The sequence below is a fragment of the Bombina bombina genome, chromosome 12 (assembly GCF_027579735.1).
Source record: "Bombina bombina isolate aBomBom1 chromosome 12, aBomBom1.pri, whole genome shotgun sequence".
Taxonomy (NCBI): domain Eukaryota; kingdom Metazoa; phylum Chordata; class Amphibia; order Anura; family Bombinatoridae; genus Bombina; species Bombina bombina.
The window spans coordinates 65278925-65305383 of record NC_069510.1 but is presented as its reverse complement, the minus strand read 5'-3'; the positions used below and the strand labels follow the sequence as shown (position 1 = coordinate 65305383).

At 42.3% G+C, this 26459-nt stretch overlaps 1 protein-coding gene across 1 annotated transcript in view; it reads right to left on the bottom strand.

Annotated features, from left to right (window-relative positions):
* Nucleotides 1–23079: 23079 nt before the first annotated feature.
* The window catches only part of PLXNA3 (plexin A3), a 304218-nt gene continuing 300838 nt past the window's right edge, over nucleotides 23080–26459 (bottom strand). Inside the window, exon 31 of the mRNA XM_053695795.1 lies at nucleotides 23080–26065. Within this exon, the coding sequence (XP_053551770.1) occupies nucleotides 25970–26065 (96 nt within the window). The 3' untranslated portion in view covers nucleotides 23080–25969. The remainder of the gene's footprint in view (nucleotides 26066–26459) is intronic.

Sequence of the window (26459 nt, the reverse complement as noted above, 5' to 3'; positions counted from 1 at the left end):
AAGACTTTTTACGTTTACTAGAAGGAGAAATAACAGACAAAGCCTTCTTTATGGATTCAGAAACAAAATCTCTTATGTTATCAGGAACATTCTGCACCTTAGATGTTGAGGGAACTGCAACAGGCAACGGTACATTACTAAAGGAAATATTATCTGCTTTAACAAGTTTGTCATGACAATTATTACAAACAACAGCTGGAGGAATAGCTACCAAAAGTTTACAGCAGATACACTTAGCTTTGGTAGATCCAGCAGGCAGTGATTTTCCTGTAGTATCTTCTGGCTCAGATGCAACGTGAGACATCTTGCAATATGTAAGAGAAAAAACAACATATAAAGCAAAATAGATCAAATTCCTTATAAGACAGTTTCAGGAATGGGAAAGAATGCCAAATATCAAGCTTCTAGCAACCAGAAGCAAATGAAAAATGATACTGAAATAATGTGGAGACAAAAGCGACGCCCATGTTTTTTAGCGCCAAATAAGACGCCCACATTATTTGGCGCCTAAATGCTTTTGGCGCCAAAAATGACGCCACATCCGGAACGCCGACATTTTTGGCGCAAAATAACATCAAAAAAAGACGCAACTTCCGGCGACACGTATGACGCCGGAAACGGAAAAGAATTTTTGCGCCAAAAAAGTCTGCACCAAGAATGACGCAATAAAATGAAGCATTTTCAGCCCCCGCGAGCCTAACAGCCCACAGGGAAAAAAGTCAAATTTTTGAGGTAAGAAAAATATGATAATTCAATGCATAATCCCAAATATGAAACTGACTGTCTGAAAATAAGGAAAGTTGAACATTCTGAGTCAAGGCAAATAAATGTTTGAATACATATATTTAGAACTTTATAAATAAAGTGCCCAACCATAGCTTAGAGTGTCACAGAAAATAAGACTTACTTACCCCAGGACACTCATCTACATGTTTGTAGAAAGCCAAACCAGTACTGAAACGAGAATCAGTAGAGGTAATGGTAAATATAAGAGTATATCGTCGATCTGAAAAGGGAGGTAAGAGATGAATCTCTACGACCGATAACAGAGAACCTTATGAAATAGACCCCGTAGAAGGAGATCACTGCATTCAATAGGCAATACTCTCTTCACATCCCTCTGACATTCACTGCACGCTGAGAGGAAAACCGGGCTCCAACTTGCTGCGGAGCGCATATCAACGTAGAATCTAGCACAAACTTACTTCACCACCTCCCTTGGAGGCAAAGTTTGTAAAACTGATTTGTGGGTGTGGTGAGGGGTGTATTTATAGGCATTTTAAGGTTTGGGAAACTTTGCCCCTCCTGGTAGGAATGTATATCCCATACGTCACTAGCTCATGGACTCTTGTTAATTACATGAAAGAAAAGAAATTTATCAGGTAAGCAAAAATTTTGTTTTCTTTCCTATGACATGGAGAGTCCACAACGTCATTCCAATTACTAGTGGGAACCAATACCCAAGCTAGAGGACACAGAATGAACAGGGAGAGAGAAAAAGGCAGGAGGACCTAAATAGAAGGCACCACCGCTTGAAGAACCTTTCTCCCAAAAGAAGCCTTGTCCGAGGCAAAAGTATTAAATTTGTAGAATTTGGAAAAAGTATGCAGAGAGGACCATGTTGCCACCTTGCAAATCTGTTCCACAGAAGCTTCATTTTTGAAAGCCCAAGAAGAGGAGACAGTCCTAGTGGAATGAGCCATAAGACCCTCAGGAGGCGTCTGTCTAGCAGTCTCATAAGCTAAACGAATCAAACTTCTCAACCAGAGAGACAGAGTAGTAGAAGAGGCCTTCTGACCCTTACGCTTATCAGAGAAAACAACAAACAGGGCAAAAGATTGGCGAAAATCTTTAGTAGCGTGCATGGAAAATGTTAGAGCCCGCACAACATCAAAGTTATGCAAAAGACGTTCCTTCTGAGGAGTTTTAGGACAAAAAGAAGGAACAACAATTTCCTGATTTGTCCTGTAGAAACAGAAGAAAGAGGCGCCACATAGGATAATATTGTCTGCAAAGCAAGCCAACAATACAGAGATAAAACCCCTAAGGGTGGCTACTCACAAGAGCAGCGGCACAACCGGAGTGCCGAGCTGGGCGGTTTGGGACCAACAGAGTCCCCAGATAGACTCAAGACACACGGCAAACGTCAGGTCACGTGGTGTGGGGAGACCAATCTCAGCAGCGGATTCTCTCAATGGAAGGCCGATCACCAAACATCCACAGGAAAGTGTAACAGGAGGGCAACATAGCGGAGCCAAGTCGATCAATGAATTGGGACCAAAGGATCGCACAAAAGAAAAAAAAGTGTAGACTTTAATTGAGTACACTAAAAACACGGCATCGCGTTTCTCAGCAAAACATATGCCGTTTCATCAGGCTGTGGCGCCTCAATCTTCTGTTTCTACAGGACATATCTCTAAACATCGATTTATCAAGAGTGCTGCCCCTCCATCCTCGGTGCTCCCTCCCATTACACACCAGCGCACCTCTCTAGGACTTTGTTGTTCTAGTATTATTTGAATTTCCTGATTAATGTTTCAATCCAACACCACCTTAGGGCGAAACCCCAATTTAGTACGAAGGACCACCTTATCAGCATGAAAAATAACGTACGGGGAATCAGACTGCAGAATAGAAAGCTGAGACACTCTGCAAGCGGAAGAAATAGCAACAAGAAACAAAGCCTTCCAGGATAACAATTTTATATCAACAACATGCATCGGCTCAAATGGAGCCTGCTGCAAAACTTTAAGAACTAAATTAAGGCTCCACGGGGGAGCAACAGGTTTAAACACAGGCCTGATTCTAACCAGGGCCTGTACAAAGGCTTGAACATCTGGAAAGTCTGCCATACGTTTGTGCAAAAGGATAGATAATGCAAAAATGTGACCCTTTAGGGTACTGACCAATAAACTCTTTTCCAGGCCTTCCTAAAAAAAAGACAAAATCTAGGAAAACCCCTTAGATTCACACCAATAAAGATATATACGCTATATCTTATGGTAAATATTGCAAGTAACAGGTTTTCGAGCATGAATCATAGTTTCAATGACTGCTTCAGAAAAACCACGTCTAGACAGAATTAGGCATTCAATCTCCAAGCAGTCAGCTTCAGAGAATCTAGGTTTGGATGGAGGAAAGTACCCTGAAGTAGAAGGTCTTTAGTCTGAGGTAACCCCCAAGGAGGTAGAGATGACACCCTTACTAGGTCCGCGAACCAGATCCTGCAAGGCCATGCAGGAGCTATTAGGATCACTGATGCTCTCTCTTGTTTGATACGAGCAAACGGAGGAAACCGATATGCCAGAGAAATCTATCAGAATGGCCTTAGGATCTCTTGACCTTGAACCTTACTTTGGAACCTTGGTGGGACACCATCAGATCCAACTCTGGAACCCCCCACTTGAGGGTTATCTGAGAGAACACTTCCGGAAGGAGAGCCCACTCCCCGGGATGAAAGGTCTGTCTGCTCAGAAAATCTGCCTCCCAGTAGTCCCTCCTGGAATGTGGATGGCATATAAAAGACAATCGTGGGCTTCCGCCCACTGTAGAATGCGAGTCATCTCCTTCATGGCTAAGGAACTCCAAGTCCCTCCCTGGTGGTTGATGTAAGCTACTGAGGTGGTAATGTCCGACTGAAATCTGATAAACTGGACCAAAGAAAGTTGAGGCCATGCTGATAGGGCATTGAAGATAGCTCTCAACTCCAAGATGTTTATGGGAAGAGAGGACTCGTCCCGAGACCACAGGCCCTGAGCCTTTAAAGGACCCCAAACAGCACCCCAGCCTGACAGTCTAGCATCTGTAGTCACAATTTCCAAGGAATGTTTCAGAAAGCAAGTGCCCTGAGACAGATGTTCTTGTGACACCCACCACAAGAGAGAGTCTCTTTCTAGAGGGTCCAGATTTATCCTCTGTAATAAATCCGAATGGTCTCCATTACATTGATGGAGCATACAAAGTTCAGCGGTCGTAGATGAAACCGAGCAAAAGGAACAATGTCCATGGATGCCACCATCAGACCAATCACCTTCATGCATTGAGCCACAGATGGATGAAAGGCAGGAAGCAAGAACTTTGTTCTTTCTGACCTCCGTCAGGAAAATTTTCATGGACAGGGAATCTATTATAGTCCCTAGAAAACACACTTTGGTAGATGGAACTAGAGAACTTTTTTCCAAATTCACCTTCCACCCGTGGGAACGTAGAAAAGACAACAGCATCTGTGTATGAGATAGGGCTAGTTGAAAAGATGACGCCTGAACCAAGATGTCGTCTAGATAAGGGTGCCACAGCAATTCCCTGGGATCTGATCACTGCCAATAGCACCCCCAGAACTTTTGTTCTTGACAGAAGAAATCTGCCCCTTGGACGGCAAGACTTGAATCCCATTCTGTAACCCTGGGATACTATGTTACTATTTAACACCTCACATCCCTTAGCCACATGAGAGAAAACATAATTTATGTAAGAACTTACCTGATAAATTCATTTCTTTCATATTAGCAAGAGTCCATGAGCTAGTGACGTATGGGACATACATTCCTACCAGGAGGGGCAAAGTTTCCCAAACCTTAAAATGCCTATAAATACACCCCTCACCACACCCACAATTCAGTTTAACGAATAGCCAAGAAGTGGGGTGATAAGAAAAAAGTGCGAAAGCATATAAAATAAGGAATTGGAATAATTGTGCTTTATACAAAAAAATCATAACCACCACAAAAAAAGGGCGGGCCTCATGGACTCTTGCTAATATGAAAGAAATGAATTTATCAGGTAAGTTCTTACATAAATTATGTTTTCTTTCATGTAATTAGCAAAAGTCCATGAGCTAGTGACGTATGGGATAATGACTACCCAAGATGTGGATCTTTCCACACAAGAGTCACTAGAGAGGGAGGGATAAAATAAAGACAGCCAATTCCTGCTGAAAATAATCCACACCCAAAATAAAGTTTAATGAAAAAACATAAGCAGAAGATTCAAACTGAAAACGCTGCCTGAAGTACTTTTCTACCAAAAACTGCTTCAGAAGAAGAAAATACAACAAAATGGTAGAATTTGGTAAAAGTATGCAAAGAGGACCAAGTTGCCGCTTTGCAAATCTGATCAACCGAAGCTTCATTCCTAAACGCCCAGGAAGTAGAAACTGACCTAGTAGAATGAGCTGTAATCCTATGAGGCGGAGTCTTACCCGACTCAACATAGGCAAGATGAATTAAAGATTTCAACCAAGATGCCAAAGAAATGGCAGAAGTTTTCTGGCCTTTCTAAAACCGGAAAAGATAACAAATAAACTTGAAGTCTTTCGGAAAGACTTAGTAGCTTCAACATAATATTTCAAAGCTCTAATAACATCCAAAGAATGCAACGATTTCTCCTTAGAATTCTTAGGATTAAGACATAATGAAGGAACCACAATGTCTCTACTAATGTTGTTGGAATTCACAACTTAGGTAAAAATTCAAAAGAAGTTCGCAACACCGCCTTATCCTGATGAAAAATCAGAAAAGGAGACTCACAAGAAAGAGCAGATAATTCAGAAACTCTTCTGGCAGAAGAGATGGCCAAAAGGAACAACACTTTCCAAGAAAGTAATTTAATATCCAATGAATGCATAGGTTCAAATGGAGGAGCTTGAAGAGCCCCCAGAACCAAATTCAAACTCCAAGGAGGAGAAATTGACTTAATGACAGGCTTTATACGAACCAAAGCTTGTACAAAACAATGAATATCAGGAAGAATAGCAATCTGTCTGTGAAAAAGAACAGAAAGAGCAGAGATTTGACCTTTCAAGGAACTTGCGGACAAACCCTTATCTAAACCATCCTGAAGAAACTGTAATATTCTCGGTATTCTAAAAGAATGCCAAGAAAAATGATGAGAAAGACACCAAGAAATATAAGTCTTCCAGACTCTATAATATATCTCTCTGGATACAGATTTACGAGCCTGTAACATAGTATTAATCACAGAGTCAGAGAAACCTCTTTGACCAAGAATCAAGCGTTCAATCTCCATACCTTTAAATTTAAGGATTTCAGATCCTGATGGAAAAAAGGACCTTGAGACAAAAGGTCTGGTCTTAACGGAAGAGTCCACGGTTGGCAAGAGGCCATCCGGACAAGATCCGCATACCAAAACCTGTGAGGCCATGCCGGAGCTACCAGCAGAACAAACGAGCATTCCTTCAGAATCTTGGAGATTACTCTTGGAAGAAGAACTAGAGGCGGAAAGATATAGGCAGGATGATACTTCCAAGGAAGTGATAATGCATCCACTGCCTCCGCCTGAGGATCCCGGGATCTGGACAGATACCTGGGAAGTTTCTTGTTTAGATGAGAAGCCATCAGATCTATTTCTGGAAGTTCCCACATTTGAACAATCTGAAGAAATACCTCTGGGTGAAGAGACCATTCGCCCGGATGCAACGTTTGGCGACTGAGATAATCCGCTTTCCAATTGTCCATACCTGGGATATGAACCGCAGAGATTAGACAGGAGCTGGATTCCGCCCAAACCAAAATTCGAGATACTTCTTTCATAGCCAGAGGACTGTGAGTCCCTCCTTGATGATTGATGTATGCCACAGTTGTGACATTGTCTATCTGAAAACAAATGAACAACTCTCTCTTGAGAAGAGGCCAAGACTGAAGAGCTCTGAAAATTGCACGGAGTTCCAAAATATTGATCGGAAATCTCACCTCCTGAGATTCCCAAACCCCTTGTGCCGTCAGATACCCCCACACAGCTCCCCAACCTGTAAGACTTGCATCTGTTGAGATTATAGTCCAGGTCGGAAGAACAAAGAAGCCCCCTGAACTAAACGATGGTGATCTGTCCACCATGTCAGAGAGTGTTGTAAAATCGGTTTAAAGATATTAATTGAGATATCTTTGAGTAATCCCTGCACCATTGGTTCAGCATACAGAGCTGAAGAGGTCGCATGTGAAAACGAGCAAAGGAGATCGCATCTGATGCGGCAGTCCTAAGACCCAACATTTCCATGCATAAGGCTACCAAAGGGAATGATTGTGACTGAAGGTTTTGACAAGCTGATATCAATGTTAAACTTCTCTTGTCTGACAAGGACAGAGTCATAGACACTGAATTTATCTAGAAACCTAAAAAGGTTACCCTTGTCTGAGGAATCAATGAACTGAATGGTAAATTGATCCTCCAACCATGAATTTGAAGAAACAACACAAGTCGATTCGTATGAGATTCTTCGAAAATGAGAAGACTGAGCAAGTACCAAGATATCGTCCAAATAAGGAAATACCAAAACCCTATTCTCTGATTACAGAAAAAAGGGGCACCGAGAACCTTTGAAAAAAATTCTTGGAACTGAGGCTAGGCCAAACGGTAGAGCCACAAAACTGGTAATGCTTGTCTAAAAAGAGAATCTCAGACACTAAAAGTGATCTGGATGAATCGGAATATGCAGATACACATCCTGTAAATCTATTGTAGACATATAATGCCCTTGCTAAACAAAAGGCAGGATAGTCCTACAGTAACCATCTTGAATGTTGGTATCCTAACATAACGATTCAATAATGACAGATCCGGAACTGGTCTGAAGGAATTGACCTTCTTTGGTACAAATGAAGAGATAAAATAAAACCCCAACCCCTGTTCCAGAACTGGAACTGGCATAAATACTCCAGCCAACTCTAGATCTGAAACACATTACAGAAATGCTGAGCCTTTGCTGTGTTAACTGGGACACGGGAAAGAAAAGAATCTCTTAGCAGGAGGCCTTAACTTGAAGCCAATTCTGTACCTTTCTGAAACAATGTTTCTGAAACCAGAGATTAAGAACGGAATTGATCCAAATTTCTTTGAAGAAAACGTAATCTGCCCCATACCAGCTGAGCTGGAATAAGGGCCGCACCTTCATAGGTACTTAGGAGCTGGCTATAGGTTTCTATAAGGCTTGGATATATTCCAAACTGGAAATAGTTTCCAAACTGATACCGCTCCTGAGGATGAAGGATCAGGCTTTTGTTCCTTGTGAGGAAAGGAACTAAAATGATTATTTACCCTGGAAAGAAAGGGAAAGCAAAGATGACTTAGAAGACATGTCAGCATTCCAAGTTTAATCCATAAAGCTTCTCTAGCTAAAATAGCTAGAGACATATACCTGACATCAACTCTAATGATATCAAAAGATGGTATCACCAATAAAATTATTAGCATGTTATAGAATAATAATAATGCTATAAAATTATGATCTGTTACTTGTTGCGCTAAAGCTTCTAATCAAAAAGTTGAAGCTGCAGCAACATCCGCTAAAAATATAGCAGGTCTAAGAAGATTACCTGAACATAAGTAAGCTTTTCTTAGAAAGGATTCAATTTTCCTATCTAAAGGATCCTTAAATGAAGTACTATCTGCCGTAGGAATAGTAGTACATTAGCAGGAGTAGAGATAGCCCCATAACCTTAGGGATTTTTGTCTCAAAAAACTCTAATCTGTCAGATGGCACAGGATATAATTTGCTTAAACGTCTAGAAGGAGTAAATAAATTACCCAAATTATTCCATTCCCTGGAAATTACTTCAGAAATAGCATCAGGGAGATAAAACACTTCTGGAATAACTACAGGAGATTTAAAAACCTTATTTAAACGTTTACATTTAGAATCAAGAGGACCAGAATCCTCTATTTCTAATGCAAATAACACTTCTTTAAGTAAAGAACGAATAAATTCCATCTTGAACAAATACAAAGATTTATCAGCATCAACCTCTGAGACAGAAACCTCTGAACCAGAAGAACCATTATCAGTATCAGAATGATGATGTTCATTTAAAAATTCATCTGAAAAAAAGAGAAGTTTTAAAAGACTTTTATGTATACTAGAAGGAGAAATAACAGACATAGCCTTCTTAATGGATTTAAAAAATAAAATCTCTTATGTTATCAGGAACACTCTGAAAATTAGATGTTGACGGAACAGCAACAGGTAATGTAACAGTACTAAAGGAAATTTTATCTGCATTAATAAGTTTGACATGACATGCAATACAAATAACAGCTGGAGAAACAGATACCAAAAGTTTATAGCAGATACACTTAGCTTGGTAGCTCCAGCACTGTGCAGTGATTTTCCTGAAGTAACTTCTGACTCAGTTGCAACGTGGAACATCTTGCAATATGTAAAAGAAAAAAACAACATATAAAGCAAAATTGATCAAATTCCTTAAATGACAGTTTCAGGAATGGGAAAAAATGCCAAAGAACAAGCTTCTAGCAACCAGAAGCAATAAAAAATGAGACTTAAATAATGTGGAGACAAAAGTGACGCCCATATTTTTTCGTGCCAAATAAGACGCCCACATTATTTGGCGCCTAAATGCTTTTTGGCGCCAAAAATGACGCCACATCCGGAACGCCGACATTTTTGGCGCAAAATAACGTCAAAGAATGACGCAACTTCCGGCGACACGTATGACGCCGGAAACGGAAATAGAATTTTTGCGCCAAAAAAGTCCGCGCCAAGAATGACGCAATAAAATGAAGCATTTTCAGCCCCCGCGAGCCTAACAGCCCACAGGGAAAAAGTCAAATTTTAAGGTAAAAAATGTTAAATTAAAATGCATTATCCCAAATATGAAACTGACTGTCTGAAAAATAAGGAAAGTTGAACATTCTGAGTCAAGGCAAATAAATGTTTGAATACATATATTTAGAACTTTATAAACAAAGTGCCCAACCATAGCTAGGAGTGTCACAGAAAATAAGACTTACTTACCCCAGGACACTCATCTACATATAGCAGATAGCCAAACCAGTACTGAAACGAGAATCAGCAGAGGTAATGGTATATATAAGAGTATATCGTCGATCTGAAAAGGGAGGTAAGAGATGAATCTCTACGACCGATAACAGAGAACCTATGAAATAGACCCCTTAGAAGGAGATCACTGCATTCAAATAGGCAATACTCTCCTCACATCCCTCTGACATTCACTGCACGCTGAGAGGAAAACCGGACTCCAACTTGCTGCGGAGCGCATATCAACGTAGAATCTAGCACAAACTTACTTCACCACCTCCATCGGAGGCAAAGTTTGTAAAACTGAATTGTGGGTGTGGTGAGGGGTGTATTTATAGGCATTTTAAGGTTTGGGAAACTTTGCCCCTCCTGGTAGGAATGTATGTCCCATACGTCACTAGCTCATGGACTCTTGCTAATTACATGAAAGAAATCTATCCCTCAAGTCTCATACTGAATAAATATTATAAACTGTTTCCATATATCATGTGCCAAAAATATTGTCCCCATATGAATCCTTTATTAAATAAGGATTATTATGTCCCTTAGATAAAAAAAGGATCTGAAAAAGAGGGTTAATCTCTTAAGTACTGATGTCCTTCTATACCTAGAAGGCAAAGGCACTTACCTTAGATCCAATGCATAATAGATGCTGATCCTTAGGTGTGGCAGGCACTACGCTCCCTGTCATGGACCTGTAGGAAAAGAAAGAACAGAGTAAATAATTCTGGCTTTCCACAAAGGGGTAGCAAAGTGTTAAAAGTAAAGCAAAGACTTCCTCACCGCAATTTAACTGCTAAAAGCCAACACTTCTCTTACTCAAGAGATTGACGTGGACACAGCTAGACCCCAATCCTTACCCATAAAAGGATTAATTTCTTCAGACACCAACTTCGCACAACCTCCATTGACAGAGACAAAGAAAATGACTGGGGGATATGGGTAAGGGAAGTTACACTTAACCGCTTTGCTGGGGTGCTCTTTGCCTCCTCCTGCTGGCCAGGAGTTGAAAATCCCACTAGTAATTGGAATGATGTTGTGGACTCTCCATGTAATAGGAAAGAAATGTGTTCATCACATAATTAAAAACATAATTTATGCTTACCTGATAAATTTATTTCTCTTGTAGTGTGTTTAGTCCATGGGTCATCCATTACTTATGGGATATATTCTCCTTCCCAACAGGAAGTTGCAAGAGGATCACCCAAGCAGAGCTGCTATATAGCTCCACCCCTCACATGTCATATCCAGTCATTCGACCGAAACAAGACGAGAAAGGAGAAACTATAGGGTGCAGTGGTGACTGGAGTTTTAATTAAAATTTAGAACTGCCTCAAAAAAAGACAGGGCGGGCCGTGGACTGAACACACTACAAGAGAAATAAATTTATCAGGTAAGCATAAATTATGTTTTCTCTTGTTAAGTGTGTTCAGTCCACGGGTCATCCATTACTTATGGGATACCAATACCAAAGCTAAAGTACACGGATGATGGGAGGGACAAGGCAGGAACTTTAAACAGAAGGAACCACTGCCTGTAGAACCTTTCTCCCAAAAACAGCCTCCGAAGAAGCAAAAGTGTCAAATTTGTAAAATTTTGAAAAGGTATGAAGTGAAGACCAAGTTGCAGCCTTGCAAATCTGTTCAACAGAGGCCTCATTCTTAAAGGCCCAGGTGGAAGCCACAGCTCTAGTGGAATGAGCTGTAATTCTTTCAGGGGGCTGCTGTCCAGCAGTCTCATAGGCTAAACGTATTACGCTACGAAGCCAAAAAGAGAGAGAGGTGGCCGAAGCCTTTTGACCTCTCCTCTGTCCAGAAAAAACGACAAACAGAGAAGAAGTTTGCCGAAAATCCTTAGTTGCCTGTAAGTAGAACTTCAGGGCACGGACTACGTCCAGATTATGCAAAAGACGTTCCTTCTTTGAAGAAGGGTTAGGACATAAAGATGGAACAACAATCTCCTGATTGATATTCCTAGTAGAAACAACCTTAGGTAAAAACCCAGGTTTAGTACGCAAAACTACCTTGTCTGAATGAAAAATCAGATAAGGAGAGTCACAATGTAAGGCAGATAACTCAGAGACTCTCCGAGCCGAGGAAATAGCCATCAAAAACAGAACTTTCCAAGATAAAAGCTTAATGTCAATGGAATGAAGGGGTTCAAGCGGAACACCCTGAAGAACTTTAAGAACCAAGTTTAAGCTCCACGGGGGAGCAACAGTTTTAAACACAGGCTTAATCCTAGCCAAAGCCTGACAAAAAGCCTGGACGTCTGGGTTCTCTGCCAGACGTTTGTGAAAAAGAATAGACAGAGCAGAAATCTGTCCCTTTAACGAACTAGCGGATAAACCCTTTTCTAAACCCTCTTGTAGAAAAGACAATATCCTAGGAATCCTAACCTTACTCCATGAGTAACTCTTGGATTCACACCAATGTAAATATTTACGCCATATCTTATGGTAAATTTTTCTGGTAACCGGTTTCCGAGCCTGTATCAATGTATCAATAACCGACTCCGAGAAACCACGCTTTGATAGAATCAAGCGTTCAATCTCCATGCAGTCAGCCTCAGAGAAATTAGGCTTGGATGGTTGAAAGGACCCTGAAGTAGAAGGTCCTGCCTCAGAGGCAGAGACCATGGTGGACAGGACGACATGTCCACTAGGTCTGCATACCAGGTCCTGCGTGGCCACGCAGGCGCCATCAGAATCACCGATGCTCTCTCCTGTTTGATCCTGGCAATCAGACAAGGCAGCAACGGAAACGGTGGGAACACATAAGCCATGTTGAAAACCCAAGGGGCTGCTAGTGCATCTACCAGCACCGCTCCCGGGTCCCTGGATCTGGATCCGTAACAAGGAAGCTTGGCGTTCTGGCAAGAAGCCATGAGATCCAGTTCCGGTTCGCCCCAACGAAGAATCAGTTGAGCAAATACCTCCGGGTGAAGTTCCCACTCCCCCGGGTGAAAGGTCTGGCGGCTTAGAAAGTCCGCCTCCCAGTTCTCCACGCCTGGGATGTAGATCGCTGACAGATGGCAAGAGTGAGACGCTGCCCAGCGAATTTTCTTTGAGACTTCTAACAGCGCTAGGGAACTCCTGGTTCCCCCTTGATGATTGATGTAAGCCACAGTTGTGATGTTGTCCGACTGAAATCTGATGAACCTCAGTGTTGCTAACTGAGGCCAAGCTAGAAGAGCATTGAATATCGCTCTTAATTCCAGAATGTTTATTGGAAGGAGTTTCTCCTCCTGAGTCCATGATCCCTGAGCCTTCAGGGAATTCCAGACTGCGCCCCAGCCTAGAAGGCTGGCATCTGTTGTTACAATCGTCCAATCTGGTCTGCGAAAAGTCATTCCCTTGGACAGATGAATCCGAGACAACCACCAGAGAAGAGAATCTCTGGTCTCCTGGTCCAGATTTAGTAAAGGGGACTGACTCAGCATGCATAATTGCAGCGGTCTGAGATGCAGGCGCGCAAATGGCACTATGTCCATTGCCGCGACCATTAAGCTGATTACTTCCATGCACTGAGCTACTGATGGGCTTGGAATGGAATGAAGGACACGGCAAGCATTTAGGATTTTTGATAACCTGGACTCCGTCAGGTAAATCTTCATCTCTACAGAATCTATAAGAGTCCCTAGAAAGGGAACCCTTGTGAGTGGTAACAGAGAACTCTTTTCCATGTTCACTTTCCACCCATGCGACCTCAGAAATGCTAGAACTATCTCTGTATGAGACTTTGCATTTTGAAAACTTGACGCTTGTATCAGAATGTCGTCTAAGTACAGAGCCACCGCTATGCCTTGCGGTCTTAGTACCGCCAGAAGCGAGCCCAGAACCTTTGTAAAAATTCTCGGGGCCGTAGCTAACCCGAAGGGAAGAGCTACAAACTGGTAATGCCTGTCTAGAAAGGCAAACCTTAGGTACCGATAATGATCTTTGTGAATCGGTATGTGAAGGTAGGCATCCTTTAAGTCCACTGTGGTCATATACTGACCCTCTTGGATCATGGGTAGGATGGTTCGAATAGTCTCCATTTTGAATGATGGAACTCTTAGGAATTTGTTTAATATTTTTAGGTCCAAGATTGGTCTGAAGGTTCCCTCTTTCTTGGGAACCACAAACAGATTTGTATAAAATCCTTGCCCTTGTTCCGTCCGCGGAACTGGGTGGATCACCCCCATTACTAGGAGGTCTTGTACACAGTGAAGAAAAGCCTCTTTCTTTATTTGGTTTGCTGATAACCTTGAAAGATGAAATCTCCCTTGTGGAGGAGAAGCTTTGAAGTCCAGAAGGTATCCCTGAGACATAATCTCCAACGCCCAGGGATCCTGGACATCTCTTGCCCAAGCCTGGGCGAAGAGAGAAAGTCTGCCCCCCACTAGATCCGTTTCCGGATAGGGGGCCCTCTCTTCATGCTGTCTTAGGGGCAGAAGTAGGCTTTCTGGCCTGCTTGCCCTTGTTCCAGGACTGGTTGCTTTTCCAACCCTGTCTGTAACGAGCAGCAGTTCCTTCCTGTTTTGGAGCGGAGGAAGTTGATGCTGCTCCTGCCTTGAGATTACCTCCCTCAAAAATGAATTTTGAAGACCCCTGAGCTCTCTGGAGACGTCCTGGATCAAAGAGGAAGAAGCAGGAAGACTGTGCTAGAATTTTAACTGCGCAACAAGGCGCTAAAAAAAGGTCCCTCCCACTCATATCACAACAGTGGGAGACCTGATATAACGGTGTCTATGCATACGTTAGCCATGTGGAAAAAAATCATGCCCAAAAAGATTTATCACCAAAGTACCTCACAAAACAAATAACATGCCAGTAAACGTTTTAAAAAACAACTTTCCAGTGTTATGCAAAGTTATCACTAAGCCTGCTACCAGTCGCTTCTACTGCAGTTAAGGCTCATACATTTATTTCAGTACTAACAGTATTTAAAGTTAAATTCTAGTCCCTAGAAAATAACTCAACTGCGCATACATTTATCAGCCTGATACCAGTCGCTACTACTGCATTAAAGGCTGTACTTACATCATATGGGTAACAGCAGTGTTTTCATAGTCAATTCCATTCCTAGAAAATATTTTACTGCACATACCTCATTTGCGGGGGACCCCGCATGCTAATTCCCTTCTCTGAAGTTACCCCACTCCTCAGAATGTGCGAGAACAGCCAGTGGATCTTAGTTACGTCTGCTAAGATCATAGAAAAAACGCAGACAGATTCTTCTTCTAAATACTGCCTGAGAGAACAAACAGCACACTCCGGTGCTATTTTAAAATAATAAACTTTTGATTGAAGAATGTTACTCCTGTCTCCTCTCACAACCTCCTTTGTTGAGACTTGCAAGAGAATGACTGGATATGACATGTGAGGGGTGGAGCTATATAGCAGCTCTGCTTGGGTGATCCTCTTGCAACTTCCTGTTGGGAAGAATATATCCCATAAGTAATGGATGACCCGTGGACTGAACACACTTAACAAGAGAAATATTTCCAGCTTTTCTACAGTCACTGGTACTGATGACTGTGGGTGTCAAAGAAACTATGACATAACAGTCAGTGACATATCTGTTTTTAATCGTCAATATTATATTTAATGTGATAATTTAAATTAGACTTTGGAGTAACAATACAAAATGGGGAATGGGATAAGACAGCAAATAGCATTCTCTTGGAATCCTTTTTTGAGAAGCAGCAATGCACTACTGGGAACTAGGCGAACACATTATTAAGCCAATCACGGGAGGCATATATGTGCAGACACCAATCAGCAGCTAACTCCCAAATAGGGTCTGTTATTGTGTGTTTCATTTCACATATTTTAAGTCCTATCCTTACACATGGTCCAAACTTTCCAGTTCTTTACTAGCTTTTGGTGTGGGTAGCATCTATAAAACTGTTGGTGCTGCCATAGCCAAAACTAGCTGAAAGTGAAGAGCTGGAACCAGGGTGTCCTACAGGTAAAGGTCAAAGAATAATGTGAGACCACCGTACACAAGAACAGAACAGTAGTAATTCCCTGTTGAACACCAGGAATCATATTGATTTCCTACAGTAGACCCTAGATAGTGCCCTCTAGTGGTTGAGGAACTGAATGCATAGTGACAATTACCTGAACTGTAGCACTGACTGGCAGAAGATGAAATGGCATGCTGCAGGTTCTCAGGGTAGTCACATCCATGTCCCAGATTCCAACCAAAAAAAGAAGGTCCAGTGGAAAGGGGTGTTGCATACTGAAGCCACATATCACCTCTAAATACAATGTAGACCTACACTAACCTTACCTAAACTCCATTGATTTCCCCTTGAACCCCTTAGAATGTAAGCCTATGAGCCCAGCTGTTTGTAGATCACCTTCATAAGAGCCAACTACAACAGTGCTACTCTCGGCAGGGCCCTCTACCCATTTGATCCCTATAAATGTTCTTGTATACTGCCTATGCTTATAGCACTGCAGAATCTGTTGGCGCTCTACAACTACTGATAATAATAATAGACACTTATAGGAAAGGTGAATCATATCAATTGTGTGTCAGAGGTGAAAAACTCAGTATAAAACCCAATATACTTAGATTTGTGAGTAGTTCTGTGCCACAACAGAAGTCAGAGTAAGACCCTTGTATTTCAGTTAAAAGGGGTAAAAAGGGCCCTCTACTGTATCACTTACATTGTCAACTTCAAGTCTATTTGTATTGTACGGTATACGCTAAATCAGGGCCGGACTGGGAATAAAAAGCAGCACTGGAAAAACAGAATTTATGTTTACCTGATAAATTTCTTTCTCCTACGGTGTGTCCGGTCCACGGCTTCATCCTTACTTGTGGGATATTCTCTTCCCCTACAGGAAATGGCAAAGAGACACACAGCAAAAGCTGTCCATATAGCCCCCCCTCTGGCTCCGCCCCCCAGTCATTCGACCGACGGTTAGGAGAAAAAGGAGAAACCATAGGGTGCCGTGGTGACTGTAGTGTATAGAAATAAAAATTTTAAACCTGACTAAAAGCCAGGGCGGGCCGTGGACCGGACACACCGTAGGAGAAAGAAATTTATCAGGTAAACATAAATTCTGTTTTCTCCTACATTGGTGTGTCCGGTCCACGGCTTCATCCTTACTTGTGGGAACCAATACCAAAGCTTTAGGACACGGATAAAGGGAGGGAACAAGTCAGGTAACCTAAACGGAAGGCACCACAGCTTGCAAAACCTTTCTCCCAAAAACAGCCTCCGAAGAAGCATAAGTATCGAATTTGTAAAATTTGGCAAAAGTATGCAGAGAAGACCAAGTCGCTGCCTTACAGATCTGATCAACAGAAGCCTAGTTCTTGAAGGCCCATGTGGAAGCCACAGCTCTAGTAGAGTGAGCTGTAATTCGTTCAGGAGGCTGCCGTCCGGCAGTCTCATAAGCCAATCGGATGATGCTTTTCAGCCAAAAGGAAAGAGAGGTAGCAGTAGCTTTCTGCCCTCTCCTCTTACCAGAATAAACGACAAACAAGGATGATGTCTGTCTGAAATCCTTTGTTGCTTCTAAATAGAATTTTAAAGCACGGACCACATCTAGGTTGTGTAACAAACGTTCCTTCTTCGAAACTGGATTCGGACACAGAGAAGGAACAACTATTTCCTGGTTAATATTCCTGTTGGAAACCAGTTTTGGAAGAAAACCAGGCTTGGTACGTAAAACTACCTTATCTGTATGGAATACCAGATAGGGTGAAGTACACTGCAAAGCAGACAGTTCAGAAACTCTTCTAGCAGAAGAAATAGCAACCAAAAACAGAACTTTCCAAGATAGTAACTTAATATCTATGGAATGTAAGGGTTCAAACGGAACCCCTTGAAGAACTGAAAGAGCTAAGTTTAGACTCCATGGAGGAGTCATAGGTCTGTAGACAGGCTTGATTCTGACTAACGCCTGTACAAACGCCTGTACATCTGGCACGGCTGCCAGACGTTTGTGCAACAAAACAGACAGAGCAGATATCTGTCCTTTTAAAGAACTAGCTGACAAACCTTATCCAAACCCTCTTGGAGAAAGGAAAGTATTCTAGGAATTTTAATTTTACTCCAAGAGAATCTCTTGGATTCGCACCAACGGATATATTTTTGCCATATCTTATGGTAAATTTTCCTAGTCACCGGTTTTCTGGCTTGAACCAGAGTATCTATAACCGAATCTGAAAACCCACACTTAGATAGAATCAAGAGTTCAATTTCCAAGCAGTCAGTTGCAGAGAGACTAGATTTGGATGTTCGAATGGACCTTGTACTAGAAGATCCTGCTTCAAAGGTAGCTTCCATGGTGGAGCCGATGACATATTCACCAGGTCTGCATACCAAGTCCTGCGTGGCCATGCAGGAGCTATTAGAATCACCGAGGCCTTCTCCTGTTTGATCCTGGCTACATGCCTGGGAAGGAGAGGGAACGGTGGAAACACATAAGCCAGATTGAACGACCAGGGCGCCACCAATGCATCCACTAGTGTCGCCTTGGGATCCCTGGATCTGGACCCGTAGCGAGGAACCTTGGAGTTCTGACGAGAAACCATCAGATCCATATCTGGAGTGCCCCATAGTTGAGTTAACTGGGCAAAGACCTCCGGGTGAAGTTCCCACTCCCCCAGATGGAGTGTCTGCCGACTCAAATAATCCGCCTCCCAGTTGTCTACTCCTGGGATGTGAATTGCAGATAGATGGCAGGAGTGATCCTCCGCCCATTTGATGATCTTGGATACCTCTCTCATCGCCAAGGAACTCTTTGTTCCCCCCTGATGATTGATGTACGCTACAGTCGTCATGTTGTCCGACTGAAATCTTATGAATCTGGCCTTCGCTAGTTGAGGCCAAGCCAGGAGCACATTGAATATCGCTCTCAGTTCCAAAATGTTTATCGGGAGAAGAGACTCTTCCCAAGACCATAGACCCTGAGCTTTCAGAGAGTCCCAGACCACGCCCCAGCCCAAGAGGCTGGCGTCGGTCGTGACAATGACCCACTCTGGTCTGCGGAAACTCATTCCCTGAGACAGGTGATCCTGAGTCAACCACCAGAGGAGTGAGTCTCTGGTTACCTGGTCTACTTGAATCTGGGGAGACAAGTCTGCATAATCCCCATTCCACTGTTTGAGCATGCACAGTTGCAATGGTCTTAAATGAATTCGAGCAAAAGGAACCACGTCCATTGCTGCAACAATTAGTCCTATTACTTCCATGCACTGAGCTATGGAAGGCTGAGGAATAGATTGAAGAACTCGACAAGCTTTTAGAAGTTTTAACTTTCTGACCTCTGTCAGGAAAATCTTCATTTCCACAGAATCTATTATTGTTCCCAGAAAAGGAACCCTTGTGGACGGGGATAGGGAACTCTTTTCTATGTTCACCTTCCACCCGTGAGACCTGAGAAAGGCTAAAACAATGTATGTATTGCTTTGGAAAGGGAAGACGCTTGGATTAGAATGTCGTCTAGGTAAGGTGCTACAGCAATGCCCCTCGGCCTTAGGACCGCTAGAAGGGACCCTAGCACCTTTGTGAAAATTCTGGGAGCGGTGGCTAAACCGAACGGAAGAGCCACGAACTGGTAATGTTTGTCCAGAAAGGCGAACCTCAGGAACTGATGATGATCTTTGTGGATAGGAATATGCAGGTACGCATCCTTTAAGTCCACGGTAGTCATATATTGACCCTCCTGGATTGTTGGTAAAATCGTCCGAATGGTTTCCATTTTGAATGATGGAACTCTGAGGAATTTGTTTAGAATTTTTAAATCCAGAATTGGCCTGAAAGTTCCCTCTTTTTTGGGAACTACGAACAGGTTTGAGTAAAAACCCAGACCTTGTTCCGCTGTTGGAATTGGGTTTATCACTCCCATCTTTAATAGGTCTCCTACGCAATGTAAGAATGCCTGTCTCTTTATCTGGTCTGAAGATAAGCGAGACATGTGGAACCTTCCCCTTGGAGGAAGTTCCTTGAACTCTAGAAGATACCCCTGAGAGACTATTTCTAGTGCCCAGGGATCCGAAACATCTCTTGCCCAAGCCTGAGCAAAGAGAGAAAGTCTGCCCCCTACTAGATCCGGTCCCGGATCAGGGGCTACCCCTTCATGCTGTCTTGGTAGCAGCAGCAGGCTTCTTGGCCTGTTTACCCTTGTTCCAGCCTTGCAATGGTTTCCATGCTGGTTTAGGCTGGGAAGCGTTACCCTTTTGTCTAGAGGCTGCAGAGTTAGAAGCCGGTCCGTTCCTGAAATTGCGAAAGGAACGTAAATTAGACTTGTTCTTAGCCTTGAAAGGCCTGTCCTGTGGGAGGGCATGGCCCTTTCCCCCAGTGATGTCTGAAATAATCTCCTTCAATTCTGGCCCGAAAAGGGTCTTACCTTTGAAAGGAATATTAAGTAATTTTGTTTTGGACGACACATCCGCCGACCAAGATTTTAGCCAAAGCGCCCTGCGCGCCACTATTGCAAAACCTGAGTTTTTCGCCGCTAATTTTGCCAATTGAAAGGCGGCATCCAAAATAAAGGAATTAGCCAACTTTAGTGCGTGAATTCTGTCCATGACTTCATCATATGGAGTCTCCTTTTGGAGCGAATTTTCTAGTTCCTCGAACCAAAAAGACGCCGCCGTGGTGACAGGAATAATGCACAAAATTGGTTGAAGAAGGAAACCCTGCTGAACAAAAATCTTTTTAAGCAATCCTTCCAATTTTTTATTCATAGGATCTTTGAAAGCACAACTGTCCTCTATAGGAATAGTTGTGCGCTTGGCTAGCGTTGAAACTGCCCCCTCTACCTTAGGGACCGTTTGCCATGCGTCCCTTTTGGGTCGACAATGGGGAACATTTTCTTAAATATAGGAGGTGGAACAAAAGGTACCCCTGGCTTCTCCCACTCCTTAGTCACTATGTCCGCCACCCTCTTGGGTATCGGAAAAGCATCAGCGTGCACTGGGACCTCTAAGAATTTGTCCATTTTGCACAACTTCTCTGGAATTACCAAAGAATCACAATTATCAAGAGTAGCTAGCACCTCCTTAAGCATGGCGTGGAGATGTTCTAGCTTAAATTTAAATGCCACAATATCAGGTTCTGCCTGCTGAGAAATTTTTCCTGAATCAGAAATTTCTCCCTCAGACAGACCCTCCCTCACTGCCAACTCAGATTGATGTGAGGGTATAACAGATAAATTATCGTCAGCACCTACTTGCTCATCCTCTGTATTTAAAACTGAGCAATCTTGCTTTCTGGGAAATGCTGGCAGTTTGGATAAAAGAGCTGCTATAGAATTATCCATTACTGCTGTTAATTGTTGCATAGTAACAAGCATTGGTGCGCTAGATGTACTAGGTATCGCCTGCGCGGCAAAACTGGTGTTGACACTGAAGGAGAGGATGATGAACTATCCCCACTACCTTCATTAGAAGAATCATCTTGGGCAATCTTATTCAATGTGACAGTACTGTCCTTACTTTGTTTGGACGCTATGGCACAGTTTGAACATACATTTAAAGGGGGAACCACCTTGGCCTCCATACACACAGAACATATGCTATCTGAAGGTACAGACATGTTAGACAGATTTAGGCAGGCTATTAATGCAATAAAAACAATTTTAAACAAAACCGTTACTGTCTCTTTAAATAATAAAAAGAGCACACTTTATTTCTGAATGTTCAAAAAACTATCAAAGAAATATCCGATCTTTCTGAAAATTACACCCCAGTGTCTTAATGCTTTGAAAGTATTGCACACCAAATTTCAAGTCTCTAAACCCTTAAATGAGCAAACCGGAGCTAATAGTTCAATTTACCGGTTTAAACACACTACAGTCCCTGCCACAGACTTTGCTGCGGCTTTTACCTTCCTTAGAGGTGATTCAACACAGAATTAAGCCTCCCTGAGTCCTTTTCTCAGCTACAGGACCCTCTCACATGAAGCTGCATGCACTGCCTATGGAAGTAACTGCGCAACTAAGGCGCGAAAATGAGGCCTCCTCCCTCTGCATACCAGAGTTAAGGGGCCTTTCTGACTAGATTAGGCGTCTAAACAACTGCCAGGCGCAAATAAACGTTCCCAAAAGTGTTTCAAAGTTCACAAAAACACTCCAATTGTCATATAATATGATAAAAAACTAATCGATTTAGCCCACAAAAGTGTCAACCAGCATAGAGCCCAATTTATAAGCCTTAATTCTTTTACTGAGTCTAAGAAAATGGCTTACCGGTCCCATAAGGGAAAACTGACAGTCTTCTAGCAATACTGGGTCTTGTTAGAAAAGAGACTGGTCATACCTGAAGCAGATAAGTCTGCAAACTGTTCCCCCCAACTGAAGTTCTCTGGTTTCAACAGTCCTGCGTGGGAACAGCAATGGATTTTAGTTACTGGTGCTAAAATCATACTCCTCTTTTAACAGAAATCTTCATCACTTTCTGTTGTAGAGTAAATAGTACAAACCGGCACTATTTTAAAATAACAAACTCTTGATAGAAGAAATAAAAACTACAACTACCACCACAAACTCTTTACCATCCCCGTGGAGATGCTACTTGTTCAGAGCGGCAAAGAGAATGACTGGGGGGCGGAGCCAGAAGGGGGGCTATATGGACAGCTTTTGCTGTGTGTCTCTTTGCCATTTCCTGTAGGGGAAGAGAATATCCCACAAGTAAGGATGAAGCCGTGGACCGGACACACCAATGTAGGAGAAATTTGGAGACCAGCCATATTTTGCGTTAAGTCAGTATAATGCGCACACTCCATTTTTCTCAAAGGGGATTACTGGGATACTCCACCAATATTTTGTTTTATATATTATAATATATGTTTGTATTAAAAAAAATTCCAATCACCCCTTTGAATTGTAGCTTTGCAGCCCACCGGGAAATCTCCTGGTATCCTAGTAGGCCAATCCGGCCATGACCCTAATGATCATATAGTCAGCACTGTAGAGAGAGGGATCAGAGTTACATCATTAAGGCAAAGGAATCCATCCAATAATGCCAAAAATTAAACGAGCAAAGCTCCCAATATATAGCCTTCTCTAAACAAAAAAAGTCATAAAAAGTGGAGAATGAAGTGGGAAGAGGAGGGGTTTTCTGCTTCTGTAATGTCTCTGTGTTACTTCAAGTGGTGGGTTAATATTAACCCAATGGAATTATCTCTGACTCCATGAGTGTGATAGAGATGGTGTAGAATGCCTGATCATACATTATAAAATGTGGCTACAAAACAAAAGATATCAAACGGTGATCAGCATGGAACAGTCATTGATCCCAACTCAAGAATCTTCCACAATAAATAAAACACCAGAGGAACAATGTTTTTAAAATCATTTATTAGGAAAACAACATCATAAAATAAAAAGCCATGCTCACAGTATTGGATCCTTGGACATAAAGTGCTGAGATACTGTGATACCTGCTCGCGCTTCATTGTCAGTGATAACTGCGCATGTTTCATTGCCACTGTGACACCTGAGTGTGACAATATCACTGTGATACCTGCACATATTTCATCATCAGTGGGATACCTGCATGCCATAGTCCCTGCCATACATTAGAGCTTTACTAATGTCTCATGAATATTTGATTTTGTCACTTTTTCTTTACTGATACCTGCACGTGTCATTTTCACTGTGATACCTGCGCGTCATATCTGAGTGACACCTTTATGCATCAGTGTTTCATATGGGGTGGAACTTTTTTTTTTTTCTAAGGCACCTAAATCCCCTTCATTTGTGATGGAGAGTTGAACCCCTTTGGATGATTGGGGGCTTCATATGGCAGTGACAAATCACAATGTATGGGCAGTATGAATAGGCTATGTATGAGACTGGCACACAGTACAAAATGATACATATATTTCAAAACATTTACACATTGTCACACTGTAGAGCATATTTTATGCGTGAAGTGTACGGATACTAAACAGGCCATGTGCACCACAACACTGCAAGACATTGATATGGAATGTTTCCAGTTTGGCAATAAGGAATATCAGCAGTTATGTTACCATTCCACTCTGGGCTAAGTGCTGGTAATGACATCCATACCCCCTTTCCCTATGAGTCAAAATTCAGGCTGTGAAGCCTTAACACACACAGCTGCTTCATTATTGCTTAATATGCTTTGGTTTGTGTCCCCAGTTGAGGGGGCACTTTCTGAGATGGGTTCCCTAATGAATAGAGAGGCTACGGCACGATGCTCCCCAACTCTGGGAATGAATTGATCATATTCTAGTGTGCCTACAAAGAGGTGAAGATGTGTCCGCTAATATCCAATGAAAACATGATTAAAATATGGTGTAACTTTAGGGATATGTCTCTTAATTAGGCGTGCCTGCAAAGATATGTAACAAAAATAAAGTGCACCCACTCAGATGTGTCACATTTTGACGTGCACTTGCAGGACATGCGATCAATTGATGGTTACTTACTAGGATGTGCCCCAAATGTTACCAATAGGAATCCATCCCCACTTATGTATAAGCAGATGAGGTACACATGCAAAAAATGTACACCCACATTAAGTTTCCTCCAATGAGGTGTTGACATATACATATCCGCAGACGACTCACCAATTGTAGAGTACACATAAAATATTGAAATATGCCTTAGATAGGTGATATACAGTGGGTATATCTATAAATGAAAAGCACTCAAAGTATGTGCCCATGAATGTTGTGGTCAGGCAGTTATGTCTTTATTGCCAACCCAAGGGTCAGACAGGGAGTAAATACACTCACCCAATAAGTCACAGCCTTTCACATTACTGGTCATGAAAGCTGGACAGATATAAAGAAAACAAACTTAAGGGGCAGCCAGGACTGCAAAGAGAAGTCACTGCAAGTAAATTTTAGGCAGAAATTAGGCAGCTATGGGGTTAATGGATTTAATGTGCAGAAAATACATATATACATACACACACATACAAATATAGACCCCCCTATATTGCTGCAGTGTTCACTATATTTTGGCACATCATAAGTGTGCGTAGTTATGTGTCTGCATCAATGTGTTCCAAGTATGAGTGTGTCTGTGTATATGTCTGAGTGTAAACATGAGAACTTGCAGTACCAGACCAATATATTGTGAGCCGCATTCCTTTTTGCTTAGGGTGCCCATGTATAAAATTATGTATAGATATTTACACACACACAAACACACATGAAGCTGTATGATTTACTCTGCAGACTGTGAGTGGTTTAACAATTCCACAAATAAGTTAAATAAATATATATATATATTTATATATATGTATAAAAAAAAATATTAAAATACCAGCCTGGAATGAGTGTATCCCTTTGGTTCCCAGTATGTTCTGTAGTGATGGTAATGGGATGCAATAACTCAGTCGTTTCAGTCTCAGTCACCGTGGAAACACTGCCACCCTCCCACCCCAAAAAAATAAAATAAAAAATAGCACTGATATTGCATGGCACAAAATCTGAATAAAAAATACCCAGTTTACCACAGGACAAATAAGGGTCCCTCCTACCTACAATGTCTAAAGTCAGGACCCTATCATCTTACATCACATGACAGGAAATAGTCCCAGCTCCTTGTGCAGCACATTCTCCTCTAATGACATTATATATCGCATAATGCGCAGTGATGTCAGAAGCAGCATGTCCACAGGAGCATTGGAAACTTGGGATAAAATAGTGCAGTGAGATTATTAGTGGGGCATCCCTCAGAGTCATATGGCTTCACGTAATTACCAAAACATGGACAGGTGTGGGATCACCAAGGGGTGGGAAGAGAAGGTTGTTGATTGGCTCAGGAGATTAAAGAGCTGGAGAGGGAGGTGCTAATGGTTCCGCCCTTCTTGGAATACTCAGCATGAAAGACTGACGGACACACTGCCTCGGTATATGAGTAAACTACATATGGCATGACACAGCTCTGCTTTCCCGCGCCGTCCCCTACATACTAAGCACAAGGCACTGAAACGTGGGCACCTCGTCACACAGACACAGAACGCAGGTCGGCAGGGGAACTGGTTGCCAATGGACACACAGTGCCAAGGCTGCACAAATTAAGGAGTCATATAAATATCACGTCCCATTGGTGGCTCCGTGGAGTCTCTGCGGCAGTGCCATAGCTTTGCACATTACCCATCTGGTAGTAATCTCTCCCCATATGGTTATCTCCTGTTTTTGTCCCTCCCACACGACAGTATGGGGCATACAGGGGGATGAGCAATTGGCTCAGCTGTTACTTGACATCATGTTGATAACTTGTTCCATCTTTTGACGCAGTTTGTGTTTACGGCAGTAAGAATCTCGGTCCAGAGCTGTGAGAATCTGAAGGGAAATGAAATTGTTATGAATTGAGAAGAAAATAAGGGTTAATGGAGCAGATGGAGGAAACAGGTGTGAGGAGAGAAAGGGGATGAGATGCAAAAGAAAGCTATAAGATAGGAAAGGTGGTGTAAGGTAAATGAAGAAGAAAACAAAGGAAGGTATGGAAGCAAATACTAGTGAGGAATGACTTGAAGACTGAATGGAAAAAGAGAAGATATGTACAATAAGAATACAGAAATAGGAGTGAGGAGTGGCAATAAGGAAGAGCAAGAGGTAAGCAGGAGAAAGCAGCTGGAGTAAAGCAGAGGTGAGGAGAAGTAGGAAGGAGAGAAAAGGAGTGGGGAAAGTAAAAAGGTGCAAGATGTGGAAGAAAAGCAGAGGAGCCAGAAGAAAA